We start from the raw sequence: 19,358 nt of genomic DNA on the forward strand, positions 1-19,358 counted from the left end.
GCAGCTCTTTGTCTGTCTCATGTGGCATCACTGCATTTACCATGCTGCCTTTCTGGGCTGTACTGTTTGTTGTGTATATGTCACACCAAAAAAGTTGTATCATCAAAATGCAATTAACAAGAGAATGAAAAAAGCTTAACTTTCAATGGAAGTACATGGAAAAGTCCCCCCCCCCTCCCCCCCCCAAGTCATTTTGTAGCATTTCTATTGGTCTGATTCAAAATATGTACAAAAGTAAAAAACAGTATAGCAAAATGCTAAGGTGTGGTTTTACAAGTCTATTTACAACCCTGTTATTTTACCTCCACATGAAACACACCATTTTTTCCTTTTATGGTGGGCTCTATCAAAAATAGCTAAGACGAATAAATATAAAATGATGAACTTCGCTCTCATTGGCTAGTGTATGTCGATGCTACACATCACAGTAGCCATGTAGCAGTAGCATTTCAGTAGGGCCTGCTACAGTTAGCCTAGCACAGATGCCCTCTCACATCACTGGCTTCTTCAAGCTGTGCTTCAAGGCTGGCGTTACCTTTTAGCCCTTTTTTTAGCCTTGCTTCCCACAGTAGCCACTGCATTTAACCCTAAAAGGCTTCCGTTAGGGGGCTTGGTGTTCATGAATTTTGAGGGAAAAAAAAACAACACTAAGCTGTGCTTTTATTGGCTTTTATAAACAACAAATAAGCTGGTGCTTTTCCATCTGGTGTGTGTTTAGCTCCAGTTTGGTTCAGGTAGACCAGATATGTTTAAGGGAGCTGTGCGTTGACAGGAAGAACCGGTATTGGTTATTGTTAGCTTTTAGCCTAGCGCAGGTAAAGATTTGCTCCCCCAGCATTCTCTTCGTTGCTTGCTGAGTTGCTTGAGCTCTCCTTTTTTGTGGACACAGGCATAGGAAAATCCATGGTAACAAGGCCTGGTTGCCATGGCAACCTTTATTTCCATAACTAGCAATAGTCTTAAGGTCTTAAGGTCAACCTTGGGCAACCTTTATTTCCATAACTAGCAATACTCTTAAGGTCTTATGGCTGCTCTCTAGTATCAACAACACAGTATTTTCCCAACGCCACTGTTGTGTTTTACCATTCCACCAGCTTTACTGGTGAACTAGGGTGGGCGTATGTACATTTTAGGGGCATAAATATATATTGTATATATTTCTTTTTATTTATTTTACTTTCTTTTTTATATTCATACCCCTGTTCACATGGAGCTTTTCTCCTTAGTGGCTACTGCTGATGACTAAGTAAAGTGCATAGCGAGCACAAAAAAGGTTAAATCCAGCTTTAACAGTGCCTTAGTCTGGTAGTTTTATAGAGAGCGAGGCTGGAGGAGATCGAACTCACTCACTCTGACTTTTAATCAACCATAGCACCCCCCCCCCCTCCTCTCTCCAGCAATGTTTATAGGCCCTGCCTTGACCTTGTGTGTTACATCACGCGTCAATCAATGCACTCTGTCTGCTGGGCAGAATCTCAGATGCTGGAATAGGGGACGGAGTGCAGACACACACATTCACACAAGCTCACACAAGCTCTCACGCACACACACACACACACACACACACACTACCTATTGTGTCTCAGTATTGCCTCTCAGTATTGTTCCTAATGCCGCATGCTGATGTCAGCTTCAGAGCTTCCAAAAATAAGCCATATATCTGTCGCCTGCATCCAGTTCTCCACTGTGGTCTTAATTAAGCTGGTGTTGGCCTGAAAGTGATCTGAGGGGCAGGGTAGTGGAACTTGCTAGGATATTTAACATGCGTGAAAGTGACCACCAGCTGGACTGAATGAAATGCATCGTTTGTTGTTAACTAGCTAATTTTATTAAAGTCTGTTAGAGGGAGCCTAGCACTGCTGCCCTCTCGCTTCACCGAATTCCATACATCTCAGGCCTTTGCACAGATAGCCTTCATCTAGCAGGCTAGCGTTAGCTCTAAGCCTTTTTAGCCTTTCTGCTATATTCTCCAGAAGTAGCAGTTGCATTTAGACTGCCCTTTAGAAGGACTGAAGTACTGGATGTATGTAAATGTTGAGGAGCATGAGTATATAAGCCATATACACTATACGGACAAAAGTATTGGGATTGTTTCTTCTGATATCAAGGGTGTTAATCCAGAGTTTATCCTGCTTGTGTTGGAATAACTGTCTCTACTGTCCAGGGAAGAAGGCTTTCTACTAGATGTTGGAGCATTGCTGTGTGGATTTGATTGCTTTCAGCAACAAGAGCATTAGGGAGGCCAGAATGGTGGATGATCACCTCCCCACCTCACCTCATCGCCAATTTCTCCCAAAAGTATTGGATGGAGCATTCATCATTCCAGAGAACACAGCTCCGCTGCTCCACAGCTCAGTGCTGGGGGGCTTTATACCCCATTAGCCCACGTATTATGGATGTCTGCAACCCAGTCTACACACTCTGACTGTGGACTAAACAGCTTTGTTGTGCTTGTGATGTCACAAGCATGAGCATGTGTACACATGATTACCCATTCAGCCCACAGCATTTTTCCCCCGCCCCTCTTATATTGAAGTGCTGTTGAGTTGCTTTTGCTGCATTCTTAAAAATAAAGGTATTACAAAAGGAACCATATTTGTAAGGAACCCTTTGTAGCACCTTTAAGAGTGTGTATGCAGTAGAAGAAAATTTCCTGGCTGCCAGGATCCAGACATCCCAAAGACTGAGGCTCAAAACAGGGCACCCAATCCCAACAGAGCTCATTTAAATATGACTCTGTTTAATGCGAACAAAACTGTTGATTTCTAAGGTTAAGGAGAGGTTGGAAATGGTGAGGTAGAAATGATTTGTGGCTGTTTTCGATACCAGAAACCACATTCTAAGTGGACTTCAGGGAAAACAAATAGGAATGTGGGTTCTTTAAGGCCATTGCTGAGAACCTCTCACCTCTGCAGGGACGCTGGCTGCCCTTAATTGATTTCCTGCACTGTGTGTGCCCCTCTCGCCCTCAGAAAGACAATTATCCAAGCAAACAAACCAAACGGCGGGATTATGTAAATGCGTGGCCGCCAAATAATTACGGCCGTGCCAGAGATCCGCGAGCCTTCGCATAATGAAGATGCCAGGCTCATTAGCATATGTGGTGAAAGCGCCTAACGAGCCAATTAAAGCCGGGGCTGTCGCTGGCCACTTAAAGCACGGAGCGGTTGGTAATTAATGCCGTGAGGCAGTTGGTTGAGAGAGAGAGACGTGCGAAGGGGTGGGAGGTGTGGAGAGAGAGAAAGAGAATGATAGGTGGGTCGGGTTTCGTGCACTGTTTTTTTTTTTTTTTTCTGAGGCCTGCTCTCAGTGCGGTTACTATGACGACAGAGCCCGAGTGCACTGAATGTGGTCAGGAGAGTTTGTAAAGCGAAGCGAGAGAATGAGAGGGCGAGAGAGAGAAAGAGAGAACGAGGGAGAAAAGAGGTGGAGGGGGGAGCCAGGAGCAAGACAAACAGTGAGGGGTGGGGATAAAGAATAAACACACACACACACACACACACATATATATATATATATATATATATATATATATATATATGTGTGTGTGTGTGTGTGTGTGTGTGTGTGTGTGTGTGTGTAGCGGGGGGGAGAGAGAGAGAGAGAGAGAGAGGGACAAAAAAGTTAAAAAAAAAAAAAAGAAAGAAAGGGAGAAAGACAAAAGAAAAGGAGAGAGAGGGACAAAGATAGAGAGACAGGGAGAAAAGAAAAGGAGAAAGAAAAAGTAAAGTGAAAGAGAGATAGAGAGAGGGGGAGCAAAATGAGAGAGAATGACATTGAGGAAGAGAGAGGTGGTGAGAGAGAGAGAAAAACGGGAGAAAGAAATAAAAGAAAGGGAGAGATGGGGACATTAACAGAGAGAAAATGGGAAAGAAGAGAGAGACAGATAGAGGGACATAGAGAGAGAGGAAGAGAGAGAGAGAGAGAGAGAGAGAGAGGGAGAAAGAAAAAAGAAAGGCAGATAAAGGGACATAGAGAGAGAGAAAGAGAGAGAGAGAGAGAAGAAAGGCAGACAGAGGGACACTGAGAGAGCAAGAGAGAAAGAGCGAGCGAGTGAGAGGGACAATGAGAGAAAGAAAAGGGAGAAAGAAAAAAGAAAGGGAGAGAGAGGGAGACTGAGAAAGAGAGAGAGGGAGGGGGTGGGAAGAGATGGGAAGGCCAATTAACTGAGAAAAAGAGACAGGGCAAAAGAAGAGAAACATGAAAGGAGGGGGGGGCAGATCAAGAGAAAAAAAAGACAGATAGGAAGGAGAGGAAAAGAAAAGAACAGAACCGAAAGGGAAAGAAAAAAGAGGCAAAGACTGAAATACAGAAATAGAAGTGAAAAGAAAAAGAGAGAGCGAGCAATGAAGAGGAACAGACTAGCAGAGACAGAGAGAGAAAGAGAGAGAGACAGAGTGACAGAGTGGGACAAAACAGAAAGAGTGTGAGCCAGAGTGTGAAAGAGTGTTTATTTCGTCTGGAGAGTGTGTGAAGTGCACAACACAGGTCTGCTGAAAAGGCTGGGCTAAGCTCACTGCATCAGCTGCATTAGCTCACTGATTAGCGCTGCTTAGTGGCTCTACAGTGTCCTTCACAGCTCTCAGCAGCTATTGAGATTCAGATTCGGCACAAGACTGAGTATCCACCTCCCTGCTGATATTAGAGAAGCAAGAAACCGAAGCTGAAACCCGCAAGTGCCGCGCGAATGGACCTGCAGTCGTGTGTCTGAAGTCTGTTTCTTCAAGCTAGCTAACGAGTAACTAACAGGGAATAGAAAATAGTAAAGAGGTGAACAAGGTCATAAATTAGTGGTTTGGGATGAGACGCTTCATCTTCGAGAAGTTTAGTGAGGTAGGATTGGTCACAATGGGAACGATAGCTAGGAACCAGATGTCTGAAGCACGTCATGCCTCTAAAGGCTACAACAGAGCTACCGAGTAGCTGACAAGTAGTACTTGTAGTACTCATACTAATTAGCATCATGCTAATAACATGTGTAAATGACCGTACTCTTGTCTTAAATTATTTAATTAAGGTTAAATTATTAAGCATTCTGCCTCTAAAAAGCTGCAACAGAGATAACGAGTAGCCAAAAAGTCATAGAAACTCATGTACATAGTTAGAGCACCAGGCTCTTATCCGGGCTCGGCAAGCTGTCATTGTTGGGGCCCTTGAGCAAGGCCCTTCACCCTCTCTGCTCTCCGAGGCGCCGCAGCAATGGCTGCCGACCGCTCTGGGCATGTGTGTTCACTGTCACTGTGTGTCTTTCGTCACTAGTGTGTATGTGTGTGTGTTCACTGCTTGGATGGGTTAAAGATGGAGGCCGAATTCCTTCTGTGAATATGGGTGTCTTGTCTTGTCCTGTCAACAGTAGCGATGCTGTGTCTACATCGCTAAATAAAACCGCTAATACGTTACTAGGCACTGTGGGGCAGTGGTGGCTCAGCGGTTAGAGCACCAGACTATCAATAACAGGGTTGTGGGTTCAATTCCCAGGCTTGACAAGCTGCCACTGTTGGGCCCTCGAGCAAGGCCCTTTACCCTCTCTGCTCCCCGGGTGTGGAGTTGGCTGCCCACTGCTTTGGGTGGGTGGGTGTGTGTTCACTACCACAGACGGGTTAAATGCGGAGGACATATTTTGCTGTACAGTGACAAATACGTGCACCTTTACCTTTTGAAGAGAGTGAGCAGACTTCTACTGTCCATTTTAAAGATAAATAAGTCATAAAGCAACAAAACACATAAACAAGTTTGTTGTAGGTTCGAGGGGACAATGGAAGCATGCTCGATGCTAATGAGCGGCTGTAAACTTTAATCAGGGTTACGTTTTCACTTTATTGGCTAATCTAGGACATCAAACATGCCCTAAATGATCACATCTGAGCGAACATACAAGTTAAATATTCAGATTTTTCAAAACAACTCCATAATTAAACGATAAGGTTGTGCACAAAGTTATTAAGAGTGGTGTGGGGTGAAATTCTGCTTTCTAGAAAATTGTACTGAGGCAGGGTTCGTCACAATGGGAGTGATAGGAACCAGTCTTCTCTAAAAGCTACCACAGATCATTTGTTTAACACAAAAAACATGAAAACAGCATGAAATAGTTACAAGTGCACAACCTGGCGCCTGACATTTTGAGATTTTGGCTTAATGTATTATTTTTTCATAAATTCAGCTGTGCTGGAGAGGTAGGCCTACATGCAGAGCGTTCTAAGGCAAAATTGTCCCCATAGAAAGATTGTTTCTCCAGTTTTACCACTGTTTTACCATCATTAACATTACACAAAGTCCTCAGAAGACATGTGTAGGTTCACTGGAGACTGTAAATGAAATCAGTGAGGCTTGGTGTTGTAGACGTTGTGACTCCTGGTTCTATCACCACTGTAAAGAAATCTGAGTTAATAGATTTCTCCACACTGAACCATTCTGAGTGAACCACTATGTGTACGCCTTAATCCCTGAATTAGACAGAGATTTTGAAATGTCAGCTCAGTTCTCCTTTAAAAGCAGCACCGTCTCTCTCAGGCATAGGCTAACATGTATTAGGTGTTTGACCATTGACTGTCAACACTACTGTACACAGTGTCAATAAAGGCCAGCCAGGAGTAATCCCAGCAGGCAATCAGTGTACCTGGAGTAGCTATCTCAGAGGCAGACAGATTTCTCTGGTTCGGTGGCTCATAAGCCAAAGTAGATTGTTTTGAAACAAGCTCTCTCTCTCTCTCTCTCTCTCTCTCTCTCTCTCTCTATCGCTCACTCACTTTCCTTCCTTTCTCTATAGGGCAGTGTATATCTGAGCTTCGCTGCAGTTCATGTTGTTCAGACAAGTCTGACACAATGCAGGTCGACATCAGAGCACATCCAACAGGCAGAGACACATTAGAGCGCACCGAGCGCTGAACCACAGCTCTGGAAGCCTATTACAAGCCTCAGTAAGCGCCGCTAGAACACAGCTGCTGGCTGACTCAGGTCTTTGCTTGAAAGAGAGAGAGAGGAACTGAAGCAGAGAAAAGCAAAGGCTGGTACCGAGACGGTAGGACAGGACAGGGTCAGAGACCCCGCTTTCTGCAGACAGCGGCCTTTTTGCTATTATAGCGCTGTTGGTTGTGTTTGCTGGGTATTATACCGGTGTCGCCGGGTTGTTTACACGTTGTGTTACTGTGGTTCTGAAGCGCAGTTAAGCTGTACGTGCCCAAAAAACACAGGGTTTTAGACACGCTTGGGGTCTGAGTATAGATGTGCTGCCATATGTTTGCTGTAATTTCTGTGCATATTGCTGCCATCCAAGTGGGCGACCTCTTGCCCCTTGCTGTAACAACCAGGCTGGAACTCTGCATAATTAAAACCAAGCCTCTGAGGCAAACCCATAGGGAGGCTTCATGCTGCCATTCAGAAGTTTGGGATCTCCTGTCATTAGATTATCATGTAGATTTACAGAGGATTACGAACCGTGGTTTAAGACACAAACATGTTCTTAAGTAGTTTATGCAGTATTGAATGTATCTTGGGAATAAGATATTACAGTATTAAAGGTGCCATAGACTGTCAAACCTTGGTATTTACTCTGGCATTGTTAAAGAATGAGAGTTTGATACATGGAAGTGACATACCATGAACACTGTTCGGTTGGAAAATCCAGCATAATCAAAACAGAGCACGGAAATTAAAAAATTAAAAAATTCCAAAACACCCAAAATTTAATCCTGACGTGCTATATTTTCAACCCCCTAAATGTACAAATACCCAACCGACTAGCTGGCGAAATGGTAAAATGACTTGAGAATATGGTGTTGTTGATACTGGAGAGCAGCTCATCGCCTTCAGACTCTGCTAGTCATGGGAATAGGGGTTGCAATGTGAACCAAAGCTCAGGGCCATGGCTTTTCCAGTGGCAGGTCTGCTGAAGGGGAGCTCAAACTCAGCACGCGACGATGGAAAGCCAGGGGGAGCAAATGAGGATCTGTGCTAAGCTAACAGCTAACGCTAGCCAACACCAACTATTACCATCTCTCCTCTGCAATGTCTGCTCACTCAAAGACAACCTGGACTACCTCAGCTGAACCAAACTGGAGCTAAACATGCACCAGAAGGGGTTATTTTTATTACTGGTAAGACTTGAGAAAGCCAAAGCCAGGGAAACAAGTAGGACAAGCTAACCATTTTTTCAGTCTGCTAACAGTAAATCACGCTGAGGGGGCACAGCAAGAGGACAGCAAGAAAATCTGAAAGACACTGGAATCATTAGCGTGTTTGTGTTACAGTGTTAAAGTTAATATGTGACTTCTGTAACGCTTGTGGCGTTAACCAGCCAGTACAAGCAGAGCTTAGCGGCCTTTTTGCACGAGACCTTAATAAAAGGAAATCAGGGTTTCCATCTGGGGTAAAGTAACAGGGTGGTAAACAGCATTTTTTGGCTCAAATCAACAACTTTTTACTAAGTTTATTCGAAACTAAGTTATAACGTTATGGGGGCGTCGGGTAACTCAGGGGTTCGAATCCCAAACCATGCAGCTTTGCCATCAGCGTCCGGAATCCAGGAGAGCCGTGCTCTTTCCGGGGTGGGTAGATGGCGCTCTCTCCTCTAAACACTCTTAATGCGATGTTGGCTGGCACATGCATCTCTTAGCTGTAGTTTTGCGAAGCTGGGGACCCAACGCTTTCCTCTGAGCGTGTCGGCTGCCTGGCACTGCCGCATTGGCAGAAGTTCAGAAAGAGGCCTTGGCTGACTTCACATGTATCAGTCCTTACCCTCCTAGCGTCAGAAGCATTTCTAATACTAGGGGGAGCTATGAATGGGGGGTAAACAGGCAGCACCAAATTGGGAGAAAAAAGGGAACAATTCGACAAACAAATATAAAAAAAGTATAAAGTAACAGAATTAGAATCATATTTACATATATATTGATATTCATCTACCGTCTAATCAGCTTCATATTATGGAAAACAGTGGTTCCAGACTTCTGAACTGTAGTGTCTGTCTTAAGCCTAACTCCTCTCTCCCTGAGGTTATAAATATGGTAATGGCCAGTGTGTGTTTTGAGTTCCATCATGGTGTGTGAAAGGCACGAGTGAGTTCCGCACCGTGGGTCACGTCTGTGTGTGCCTGCCAGCTTTCTAATGAGCGACAGATTGTGACAGAGCTGTCTGGGAGCCACAACAGTTAATGACCTGTGTGTGTCTCTGTGTGTGTGTGTGTGTGTGTGTGTTTTAACTCCACAGCCACAGACAGATGCAGCTGTTTGCATGGAGGAACATGTCTCCCGGATGGTGAAGGCTTCCGCTGCTTCTGCCCACAGGGCTACACTGGAGAAAGCTGCGAGATTGGTGAGTTTCTGCATTCAGCTGTAAACATCCTATGTATGACCATAAACACTGTGTACACACACACACACACACACACACACGCTGCAGTGTTCTGTATAATATATAGTGTACTATAAATGTATATAATACGCAACATGTTCTGTATAAACTACAACATATATATATACAGTATGGTAGCATACTATATATATATATATATGGCCAAATGTTTGTAGACACCTGCTCCACCAGATTTGTTTTTTAAATCAAGGATAATAATAGAAAGTGTCTTTCCTCTCCTCCTCTGCAACAGGCTTATACTAGGTTTTGTAACATTGCCGTGAGGATTTGATGGCATTCGGCCTTGAGGGCATTAGTGAGGTCACTCAAACTTAAGAGATATTGGCGGGAGCTCCAGCACTCTAGAGAAGTCAGTTCCACTATATTGGGCATGGGGACTCATGTGTGCCTCCTCCAGAGCATCCTGTTAAATAACTAAACTGTAAAATCTGTGCATGTGCAGTTAAACACCAGTGTCAGTATTGAAGTACGTCGTAAAGTAGCTGAACTGAACTGTATACATTGTGTATGTTACATATTACAACATACACAGTGTATATGTTACATATATGCATACACCACTATACCACAACACTGTACATGCAGACTCAATGTATATACAGTATGCAGGGTGTGTGTGTCCTGTGTATGTTACATGGTATTTCATGCAGCATCTCTATACCTGAAACACGCGTAACCAACAAAATTCCCATTGCAGTGTCTGTTAATGTCCAGCTCAATATGTCCAGCTCAATGGGATTTGGTGTGTCACTGTATGTTGGATATGGGGAACACACTACCACACTAGTACAAAAAGGGATGCTTATGAACTTATGAACGCAGCATATGATGCATGTGGATGTAATTTGTTAAATAAATATTTTATTGTAATAAATTTATATATTATTTAACATAGAAATGTAAATATAATACACATCACAATATGAGTAAACACTGCACTCACGCTGCATTTTATACTCTGTAAATGAAGCCGTTTTTCAAGCCCCTCCACAACAGTGTAAACACATGATGAACATCTTCATCAGGTTGCCGTTCTCTTGCTCTTTTACCCCCCCATACTTCGATGCTGGTAGGGCTGCTGCTGTATTTGAACGCTCTGCTGTTTGAGTGTTGTCAGAGCTTTCAGAGGCCTCTTTGCCGCAGTTATTTACAACTCTGTCTGAGTCTCTGTGCCAGCCGGAATAAATCAGCTCGCCGTTTGTGAGGCGGATACCGAACGCTTTCCGCCTTCACTTCAGTGTACACACATTGTATTGAGATGATGGGCGACGCAACTTAGCGAGCTCTACCCCGTGAGATACAGAATTTGTTAAAGAAATGTGTGCAAGCCTGGCCCTTGACATCTGTCAACAAGCAAACAAATTCATAACTGCGGGATTTTTTTTTGGTTGTTTTTTTGCAGTTAAGTCAAATCTGTGGGAATGTATACCGTGAGTCACTGTGAGCTAGGGCAGGTTAGAGGGCATTTCACTTGGACAATTGAATTATGCAGAAATCTTGGAAAATTGGTAGAATTTCCTTTTTTCATTCATAACAATATAAAACTCTACACAAATATTACACTGCATATTTGATATACTTATACCGAATTGTATTCATTTAGAATTGTAGATATTATACACAAAAATGACCAAAACGACCAAAAAGATTAACAAAAAAAAATCTGAAAATCAGTTGGGTATCAGTGTATCTGTAGCTGGCTCTTTCCTAACAAATTCATGTAATATAAAAGTGAAGAAGGAGTGAGGATCCCATCTGTGGCGAGGACAAGGGTCAATATGCAGCACATTACTGAGGTCAAAGGTCAAGTGTTCCATCATGAGAGAGACACAGAGATGTGATTGGTGAGGTCAAGGGGTCAGGGAAGGGCATTGTCCTTTCCACTTTTACTCTTCTGCCCTTTCCAATCAATCTAATCGTTCTGGCTCCTTTTGATTTTCAGTGTGAGTCAGGGTCAGTTTTAGGATAAGAGAATAATTTAATTTGCCCTAATGCATTTAGAACTGGTCTGCGTTGACCCTTCGACTACAGGCTTATTATTCAGTTATCAATCTTAAGGTGTACTATTGACTAACTACTGCAAATGATTCAGTAACTGCTATGAATACACTGTACAATATTAAGAGGCAGACCAACCTAACAGAGTGAAGTAACTCAACATTACAGAGCCTTTTTGAATTTAGTCAAAACTTTAGTCCTAACTCCAACGCCTCAAAAAGCATTAGGAAATGAGCTGCAGCTCAAATTGATTAAGTATTGTCTAAGTCGTTTAGTCTGTGACTCCTCCCCCGCTATTTGTTTCCTGCTTGCTCTCATCTGCAGGTTAGAACGTCCTCTATTACATGGGGAAAGGCCTTGTGATGTGGTTGTGATGTGGATGGGATTCAAACTGATAGTCTCCTGTCATAAGCAGGCAGTTAGACAGTTGTGCCAGCCCAGAGCTGTGAAATATGTATGTTTCTATGTCCAAGGTACATTTACTTAGAACTGTGTTATTATATAGTGGAATCTCGCAACTCTAGGGTGACCCTACAGTCTAACTGCAGCTCATCAACTGTGAGGAGACTGTAGAATCAAATGCCAGCATCTGCTCAGTTCTCCATTGTTAAAGGCCTCCCAGTCTGGGGGCGCCATGTGATGGGGGGGTTCTAACCTGCAGATGGGAATATAGAGTTAACAAATTGAGAGGGAGGAGCCACAGACTAAACATCTTACAGCTCAGCTCAGTATGTACTGTTGACGAAACTGAAGAGGCAGAAGGACAGGATGTGAGTTTGGGAAAAGTTTGACTGAGCTAAGTTGAGTTAATCAGTCATTTTATCATTTTAAGTGGTAGGATCGGGTAATCCCAGCTAGTGGGTGGGAATTGGTAATAACAAAAAAGGCAGCAGGAAGCTGTGGGTTCTGAGCACATGCTCAGAACAGTCCTTTCCCCTCCTGCTATTAGCTATCAGCAGTCCCTGCTGCCATCGTTGCTTAAAGTCCCCACTTTACGTAATTTGCTTCTGCTGTAGCAATGACTGAGCAGTTAATGATAATAGCAGTTGTGAAATGATGTCCTACCAAGCTGCCTCTTTTAAGGCCATATTTCTCATCTGGTCGCTTGTAAATGACAGTATTTTTTGGAATACGTTATACTGTCCTCATTTCTTTCCTCTCCCATCAGTCATTCTGTGCTGCGCGTGAGTTCTAATCACGTTCACCTCAACGATGATTTGATCTACCTGAGTTTCATAACAGCATTGCACAGTCATTTTCATATTTCAAGGCCAGCTTCGCAAATCTGCATTAATCTGATTTCAATGATCTGCGCCATGACAAAGTTATCGGGCCGAGCAGGAGACAGGAAACACGGCGCATGAAACATGGAGAGAAGCTGCCGTTTGCGGAGCCCGTAGGTTTGCAGCAGCTGTGCGGCTTCGCAGAGCCAAACCTGTTTGCATAATGCATAAGCGGATCAAATATTCATAAGGTGCAAAAGTGCGTGGTGAGGCTGAGGGAATAGAAAATGACCTTGGCTCTCTCGGCGGTGACGACTTGAATGACCCACTCCTACGCTGTCCTCTCCTTCTGACAAACTGTAGATAAATATATCATATACAGCTTGTTAGGGACATATAAACAGTGCGCCGTCGCAGTGTCTCTGCTGTCTTCTCTTGAATGCTATGGATTCACTTTTTCAACTTGGATAAAGTTTGAGAATTGGCCATATGGTCAACATACTAGTGTAAAACCTGGCTAGGTAAATGCTGTATGGTCAGTAGTAGCAGAAAATGCTATGGGGAATTAGGCCCTCGGGCAACATGCCGTCGCTGTCACGCAAAAACTTCCAAATGAACAACAAATCCAAAAATGGAGATACAAGGATTTTGCATGACAGCGACGATGAGTAACACTTTACTGAATGGCAGTGTTCATAAGGCCTTTACGACAAATGACATACACTACATGGACAAAAGTATTGGGACACCTGCTCATTCATTATTTCTTCCAAAATCAAAAGTATTTAAAAAAGAGTTTATCCTGCCTTTGTCCAGGGAAGAAGATTCTGGAGCATTGCTGTGAGCATTTGATTGCATTTAGTGACAAGAGAGTTAGTGAGGACAGGATGTTTGTATATTCACCACCCCACCGCATCACCAACTACACAACTCACACCAAAAGTATTGGATGGGGCATCATCCATCATTCCAGAGAACACAGTTCCACTGCTCCACAGATCAATGCTGGGGGACGTTATACCCCTGTTGTCCATGCCTGGCATTGGGGGGCATGGGGCATTATCGGCTCCAGAGAGTCCTATTCAAGAACCATTACGTCCACATCTCTGTGCACATCTTTGTTACAAACATGCTTCTGCATGGAACCAAAAGTGCTTCTGGAACCATTTGAAGCTTGTGAGGTTGTTTTTTGACCCGGTAATATCAGTTTTAGTTGACCTAAAGTAATTTAAGGTGCACGACTGGGATCATAGGGATTCAATGTTAGCCTGAATGAACTCGGACAGCCATCGTCCTGTTCCGCTGTGAGTATGTGTCATAGCAAAGTGGCCAGCTGTGGTCATCTGCTGAGGTCATCTCCTGTCATGTAGGCTCAGTTCAGTGTCTCACTGTCCACCTTTGTACTCAGGTTTTCAGAGCCCTGTAGCATTGCCCCTGGCTGTTTGCTCTGCCTCAGCCCAGAAGCAATTAAAGGGCATGAATCATGGAAAATGAATTTTCTGCCCTTATCTGAGAGTCTGATATTCTGTGTAAATGATGGGAAAATGCTGGACTCTGAATTGGTCATTCCAAAATGTAAATTTCGTTCAGCTTATTATTATTATTATTTTAATGCTGCATTTACAGTACTGCGGCACATCAACGCACAGCGACATGTTCTAATGGTCCCCATTGTGAAGCATCTGTTCCCATCGGAAATGAACGGGATATGTTGCTGCACAACAATGTATCCCATTCATTTCCAAGTTCGAGTCCAAATACTAACTTTATTCAAAAGCATCCCCTTCAATGCAATGCATCTTTCAATCAGAAGCTGGTGTTTGTGTGATAAGTGTCCACAATAAAGTAAACGAAAAGTTCTGTTCTGTCCAAAATTCTAAAGTCAAGTGGGAATTACTGGATGGAGCATCATCATTCCAGAGAACACAAAAAAGTGCTCCACCTGTGAAACCTACCGGCGGTCCCTGTCTGCAGCAATTCTGATGAGAATTTCCAGTAGACGGGGATTTCTGCCACTGCTGGTAGACCCATATGACCGAATGCTTTTTATACGCCTGCAATTTCAGCTACTTCCTTCACACTATAGCCTTCAGCATGCCCAAATGCAATCAGTTGTTTTTGTCAACCATGTCGATATCTGCTTTGCAGCCCATTTTTTATTTATCAACCAAGACCTTTATTGCACTATACCAACTCTTCTCAATCTATGAATCTCGTCGCACACCCCACAGGTATTTACAGCCTGACCATTCTTGTGCAATGCCATCTGCAGGAGCCTGAAGTTACTACCACCTTAAACACGCAAGACGACCAAGGTCCTGGGAGCTTATATTACATCAAACTCTGTTACTTGACTTGTTGTTCCATGATATGGGCCTATTTCACACACATAGAAAATAAGATTGCTTTATCCTGGAAAGCTTTCTTTGTCAAACATGCTCTTTTCCATTTGCTATGATATCATATACTATATGGAAATAGGAGGTTAAGCACAACCCAACTTGGAGAAATGATCCTTTCATAGGATAGAGGTTGCATCCATCCTCGTGTCATTAGGCCAGCATTAATCCAGCCTTGGCCACCGGGAAAGTGCGGCAAGAGCACTTCAACTTTATTACCAGGCTGCTACTCAGTCCGTATCGCAACCTGATGCATTATATTTGCGAGCAGTTAAATTCAAGTGCAGTATCGCCGTAAAAGCCCCCGTAAAGCTTTTATAAGGCCGTATACGCAGAGGCCTTGCTCCGTGCGCTCAGAGCTCATAAAGTTCTCCTCCTGAGGAAAAAAGTCTGCCGTGTGATGACAGGCTCTGTACTTCACTGACATGCATGGCAGGGGTCTGCACACATTCTGAGACATGAGCTAGTGCTCAGCTGCTTGCCGCACATGCCCTCCCCCATGTAAAAAATCCCAGCAGCCTCCGGGCTGGATTGACATGGGAGAGACTGCACGTGGTGAAGCCGTCAGCATGTACGTGCTGTTGTGAGCGGATCGTGGAGCAGGCAGGAAGGCTCGTGCTTGACAACCAGGTATGGAGTGGAAGATGATGGTGGGAAAGCCAGTCACAGGACTCGCAGAAGTTTGAAATGTTGTGACAACTTTCCTCGTTAGGTTTTTATGGCGCTGTGATTTGTTGCGGCAGCGCTGGGAAACGAGGGGCACCCACAACTGAGCTCCGACACATACCCTGCCTCCCCGTGAGCCTCCGCGGCACTGACATGGCAAGGTACTACATTACCTGAACCGTGATGCATATCCTCGACATAACCCATGCCCTTAAACAGATTATGTCCATTATGGATAATCCCCAACTCCACAAAGTATTGGATAGGGCCTCATCATTCCAGAGAACACAGTTCCACTGCTTTACAGCTCAATGTTGGAAGACTTAATAGCCTTCTAGCCCCTCTGGTGCCAATAGGTTCATGTTTATCTGCTCTAGAGAGTCCTACTCTATTGACAATACTTCTCTACAGAAACTAAACAAGCTGTGTCTATGCAATGGCATATCTGTGTCAACAGTGGGTGCAGCTTAAACTAGGTAGCTGAATGCATTCATTAGAAGTCAGGGTGTCCACAAACATTTGGACATATAGTGTATCTTGTTTAAGATAGTATAAGTGCGCATACCTGTGAACAGTTCCAAATACCATAAATCCTCTGAAGCCCATGCACATTTCATTGCTGCAGGATTTGTCCCCAACACAGTCCTAAAAGCAAAGCTGAGCTGGCTGGAATTCAGAAAACAGTTACTTAGCTTAGCATAGCAGCTTTCATTACAAATCAGTTTACCTCCCCTTAAAGCAAAGAATTGCCTTTCAGGGATGTCCAAACCAGGGGTGGGCATAATATTCGGATATAATTGTGACAGTGGGCGAAGGTGGTAGCATCGCGGAATCTGCAAGCTTCGTGGGATGTTCTAGAGCCACCGAAGTGCAGGTAAAGGTGCCTCCTAGCAGCATAACAGTAGTGCCCCACATGCCACTGTGTACCAGTTAACCTCTGTGAGAAACACCTCCATCACCTACATACAGTCATCTGAGCCAAGGGTGGTTATTTCCACTATTAGGTATGTGGTCATAATATATGGACAAAAGTATTGAGACACATGACACCTTCAGGAGCTTTTATGACTTCCCATTCTAAACTCATAAGCATTAATATGGAGATGGTCCCCCTTTGCAGCTCTAACAGCAGGTTTGAAACTCTGCTGACTCTATTGAGTCAGCAGAGTGCTGGAGACTTCAGCACTTGACACTGCTCTGTAATTTGACATGCTGTGGTTTCTAAATGCTTCCACTTTTCAATAATACCACTCACAGTTGATTGTGGGTGATCTAGTAGAGAAGAAATTGCACCAACTGACTATGTTGCAATGAAGGCATCATCCTAAAGCATTACAGTGCCATGCTGGAATTCAGTAAGCTCTTCAGAATTAGACAATCTTTCTTCAGTGTTTGTAAAGTCAGACTGCATGGCCTGGTTCTTGGTATTTTTTACACCTGTGGCAATGGGACTGAATGAATCACCTGAATTCGATGGTTACGAGGTGTGTCCCAATACTTTTGTCCATATAATTTGCATAAAAGATATGCGCAGTAGCCTGGCACAGACGGTTAATGAGCTGCTTGTCTTAAGATTCATTTGAATTGGTTTCCTTCACTGCGCAGACGTGACAGCGCCCATTCGGAAACATGCCACGGTTGTGCGGTTGTGTGTCTGATGTATGTAGTTGTGCTTGAGTGCTCCAGGGACAGGCAAAAGCACTTCCCAACATCTTTTCCCTTTATTGAGTTCTCCTTAAGCAGCAGCTGTTTTGAGAGAGCAGGTTGTAAATGGCTCTTTGCTGCGATGGGCTTCTCTGTGAGGCTGTAATCCTGACACAGCACACCCCCTATGTGAACAGACATGGTAGAGCTCAGGTGGGTGCTTCCACCAGACTCACACTTCCAAAGCCCTATTAGTGCTGGATTAGTCGTCCCTTGGGAAGTAGGTAGCTTTGACAGTCTGACAGTACTAGCTGTAAAGTGTATGGTCTTGTATAAACTCTGAGCTCTCCCGGTAATAGTAAGAAAACCTGCTGTTGTTATGTTTATGCGTGTGTGTCTATTGTGTGTATGTGCTAGTGGCGGACGGGTGTTAGCATGGGCAGTCAGACTGATCTCCGGCGATGAGCCTTGGGCAGTGGTTCATGGGTCGCCATGATTCGGACAACAAGCCACAGAACTTGCAGGTTTGGTGATGCCCTTAACCATTCTGCCCTTCTCAGAGTCACCCAGGTCTTCATTCCTGCCCATTTCAGCCACATCCAACGAAAACCGACTGACCAACTACCATATGACCCAGACTTTGACATGATGGTTTGGCCTCATCCTTGGTAGGTCAATGACATGTGGAAAAACTTCCACAAAGAAATTTCACAGATTACATCATGTCACAGATAGTAGTAGGCCGCTCATATCCCTTACACATTACATTGGAGAACTTTTTCCCTGGTAAACTAATCCAGCCCCAGTAGTTCTTAATAGTGCTCATGAAAGCTCCTCGAAGTTTCCAGGCTTGGGGAATTGGTTATAATGGGATTCAGGTTAGAAAGGCTCAATTACAAATTCATGTCTTCTCCTGAAATCGGCTATACCCCCCTCTGAGAAGACCTTAGGAGGCAGCCTCAGACGTAGCTGTGGAGGGGAATTCAGCTGGGCTGTTTTTCAGCTGTTTTAACTGTTGGCCTGGGTTTAGCACACAGCTGGTCAGTGCTTGGCCCCCTAGAGACACTGAATCATGCATCCAATCTTTATATAGGACAGGATGGTGTTGTGACTGTGTTTGTTCTGGAGCTGTGTGTATACACCTTAGTGTGTGTGTGTGCGTATGCGTTGGTGTGTGTATACAGCTCTAGAGACCCAGAAGAATTTGATTACGGCTGTCTTCAGTTTCTAATATAACCTGACAGCCTTGCCTCCTTCAGTAAATATTTCGCTATGCTGTTCACATAGTCTGACAGGCCACTTCCAGCGATGAGCATGCTATTAGGCAGATCTTACCTGCTGCTCTAATCTCTTCCTGCATGGGTGGGAAGGTTTCAGAGGAACAGCGTGCTTCAAGAACTAATCGATAGCAGTGCCCCGAGACACGTGAGGAGAAGCTGATAATCTACAGCACTGCCTAGCTGATGCAGAATCGCTTTCCCAGTGGACAGAGATGGACCACGTTCCTCAACCCAACTCCTTCTAAAGTGGTGCTTCAGCAGATTCATCAAGGCCTTGGCTAGACCTGGGAGCACCGCGGAGCACAGTAACACCAGATGACTGTAGCACAACTTGCTGCTTCAGCGAGAAGATAAGGGAAGTTAAGAGATCACTGGTGTGCAAATCAATAGAAATAAGGGCCATAATGAAGCACTGCCAATAGATTAAGACTGACTGGAGCAGAGAAACATCAACCTATAGGCACCAAACCTACTGCCAGACGCCGGCTAGAGGGGTTAGATGAGGATACACTTTATGTCCAAATGTTTGTGGACTCCCCTTCTAATAAATACATTCAAGTTGTACCCTTTGCTGACACATATGTGCAAATGCACACACACAGCTTGTCTAGTCCCAGTAGAAAAGAATTGCCAATAGAATAATACTGACTAATGTGGGCTAGAGGGGTGTCTATCTCTCTGTTGCTCTCTCACAGACTCTTGCTCATGCTCTCTCGCAAGTGCAGGCTCTCTTACAAGCTCTTGTACACTCACTGTCACTCTCTCGCAGGCTCTCTCTC

General features: G+C 44.2%; 1 protein-coding gene across 1 annotated transcript in view; it reads left to right on the top strand.

Annotated features, from left to right (window-relative positions):
- The window catches only part of ncana (neurocan a), a 106,273-nt gene that overhangs the window by 67,940 nt on the left and 18,975 nt on the right, over window positions 1-19,358 (top strand). Inside the window, exon 9 of the mRNA XM_072668553.1 lies at window positions 9,205-9,309. Within this exon, the coding sequence (XP_072524654.1) occupies window positions 9,205-9,309 (105 nt within the window). The remainder of the gene's footprint in view (window positions 1-9,204; window positions 9,310-19,358) is intronic.

This window comes from Salminus brasiliensis, chromosome 23 (genome assembly GCF_030463535.1).
Source record: "Salminus brasiliensis chromosome 23, fSalBra1.hap2, whole genome shotgun sequence".
Taxonomy (NCBI): Eukaryota; Metazoa; Chordata; class Actinopteri; order Characiformes; family Bryconidae; genus Salminus; species Salminus brasiliensis.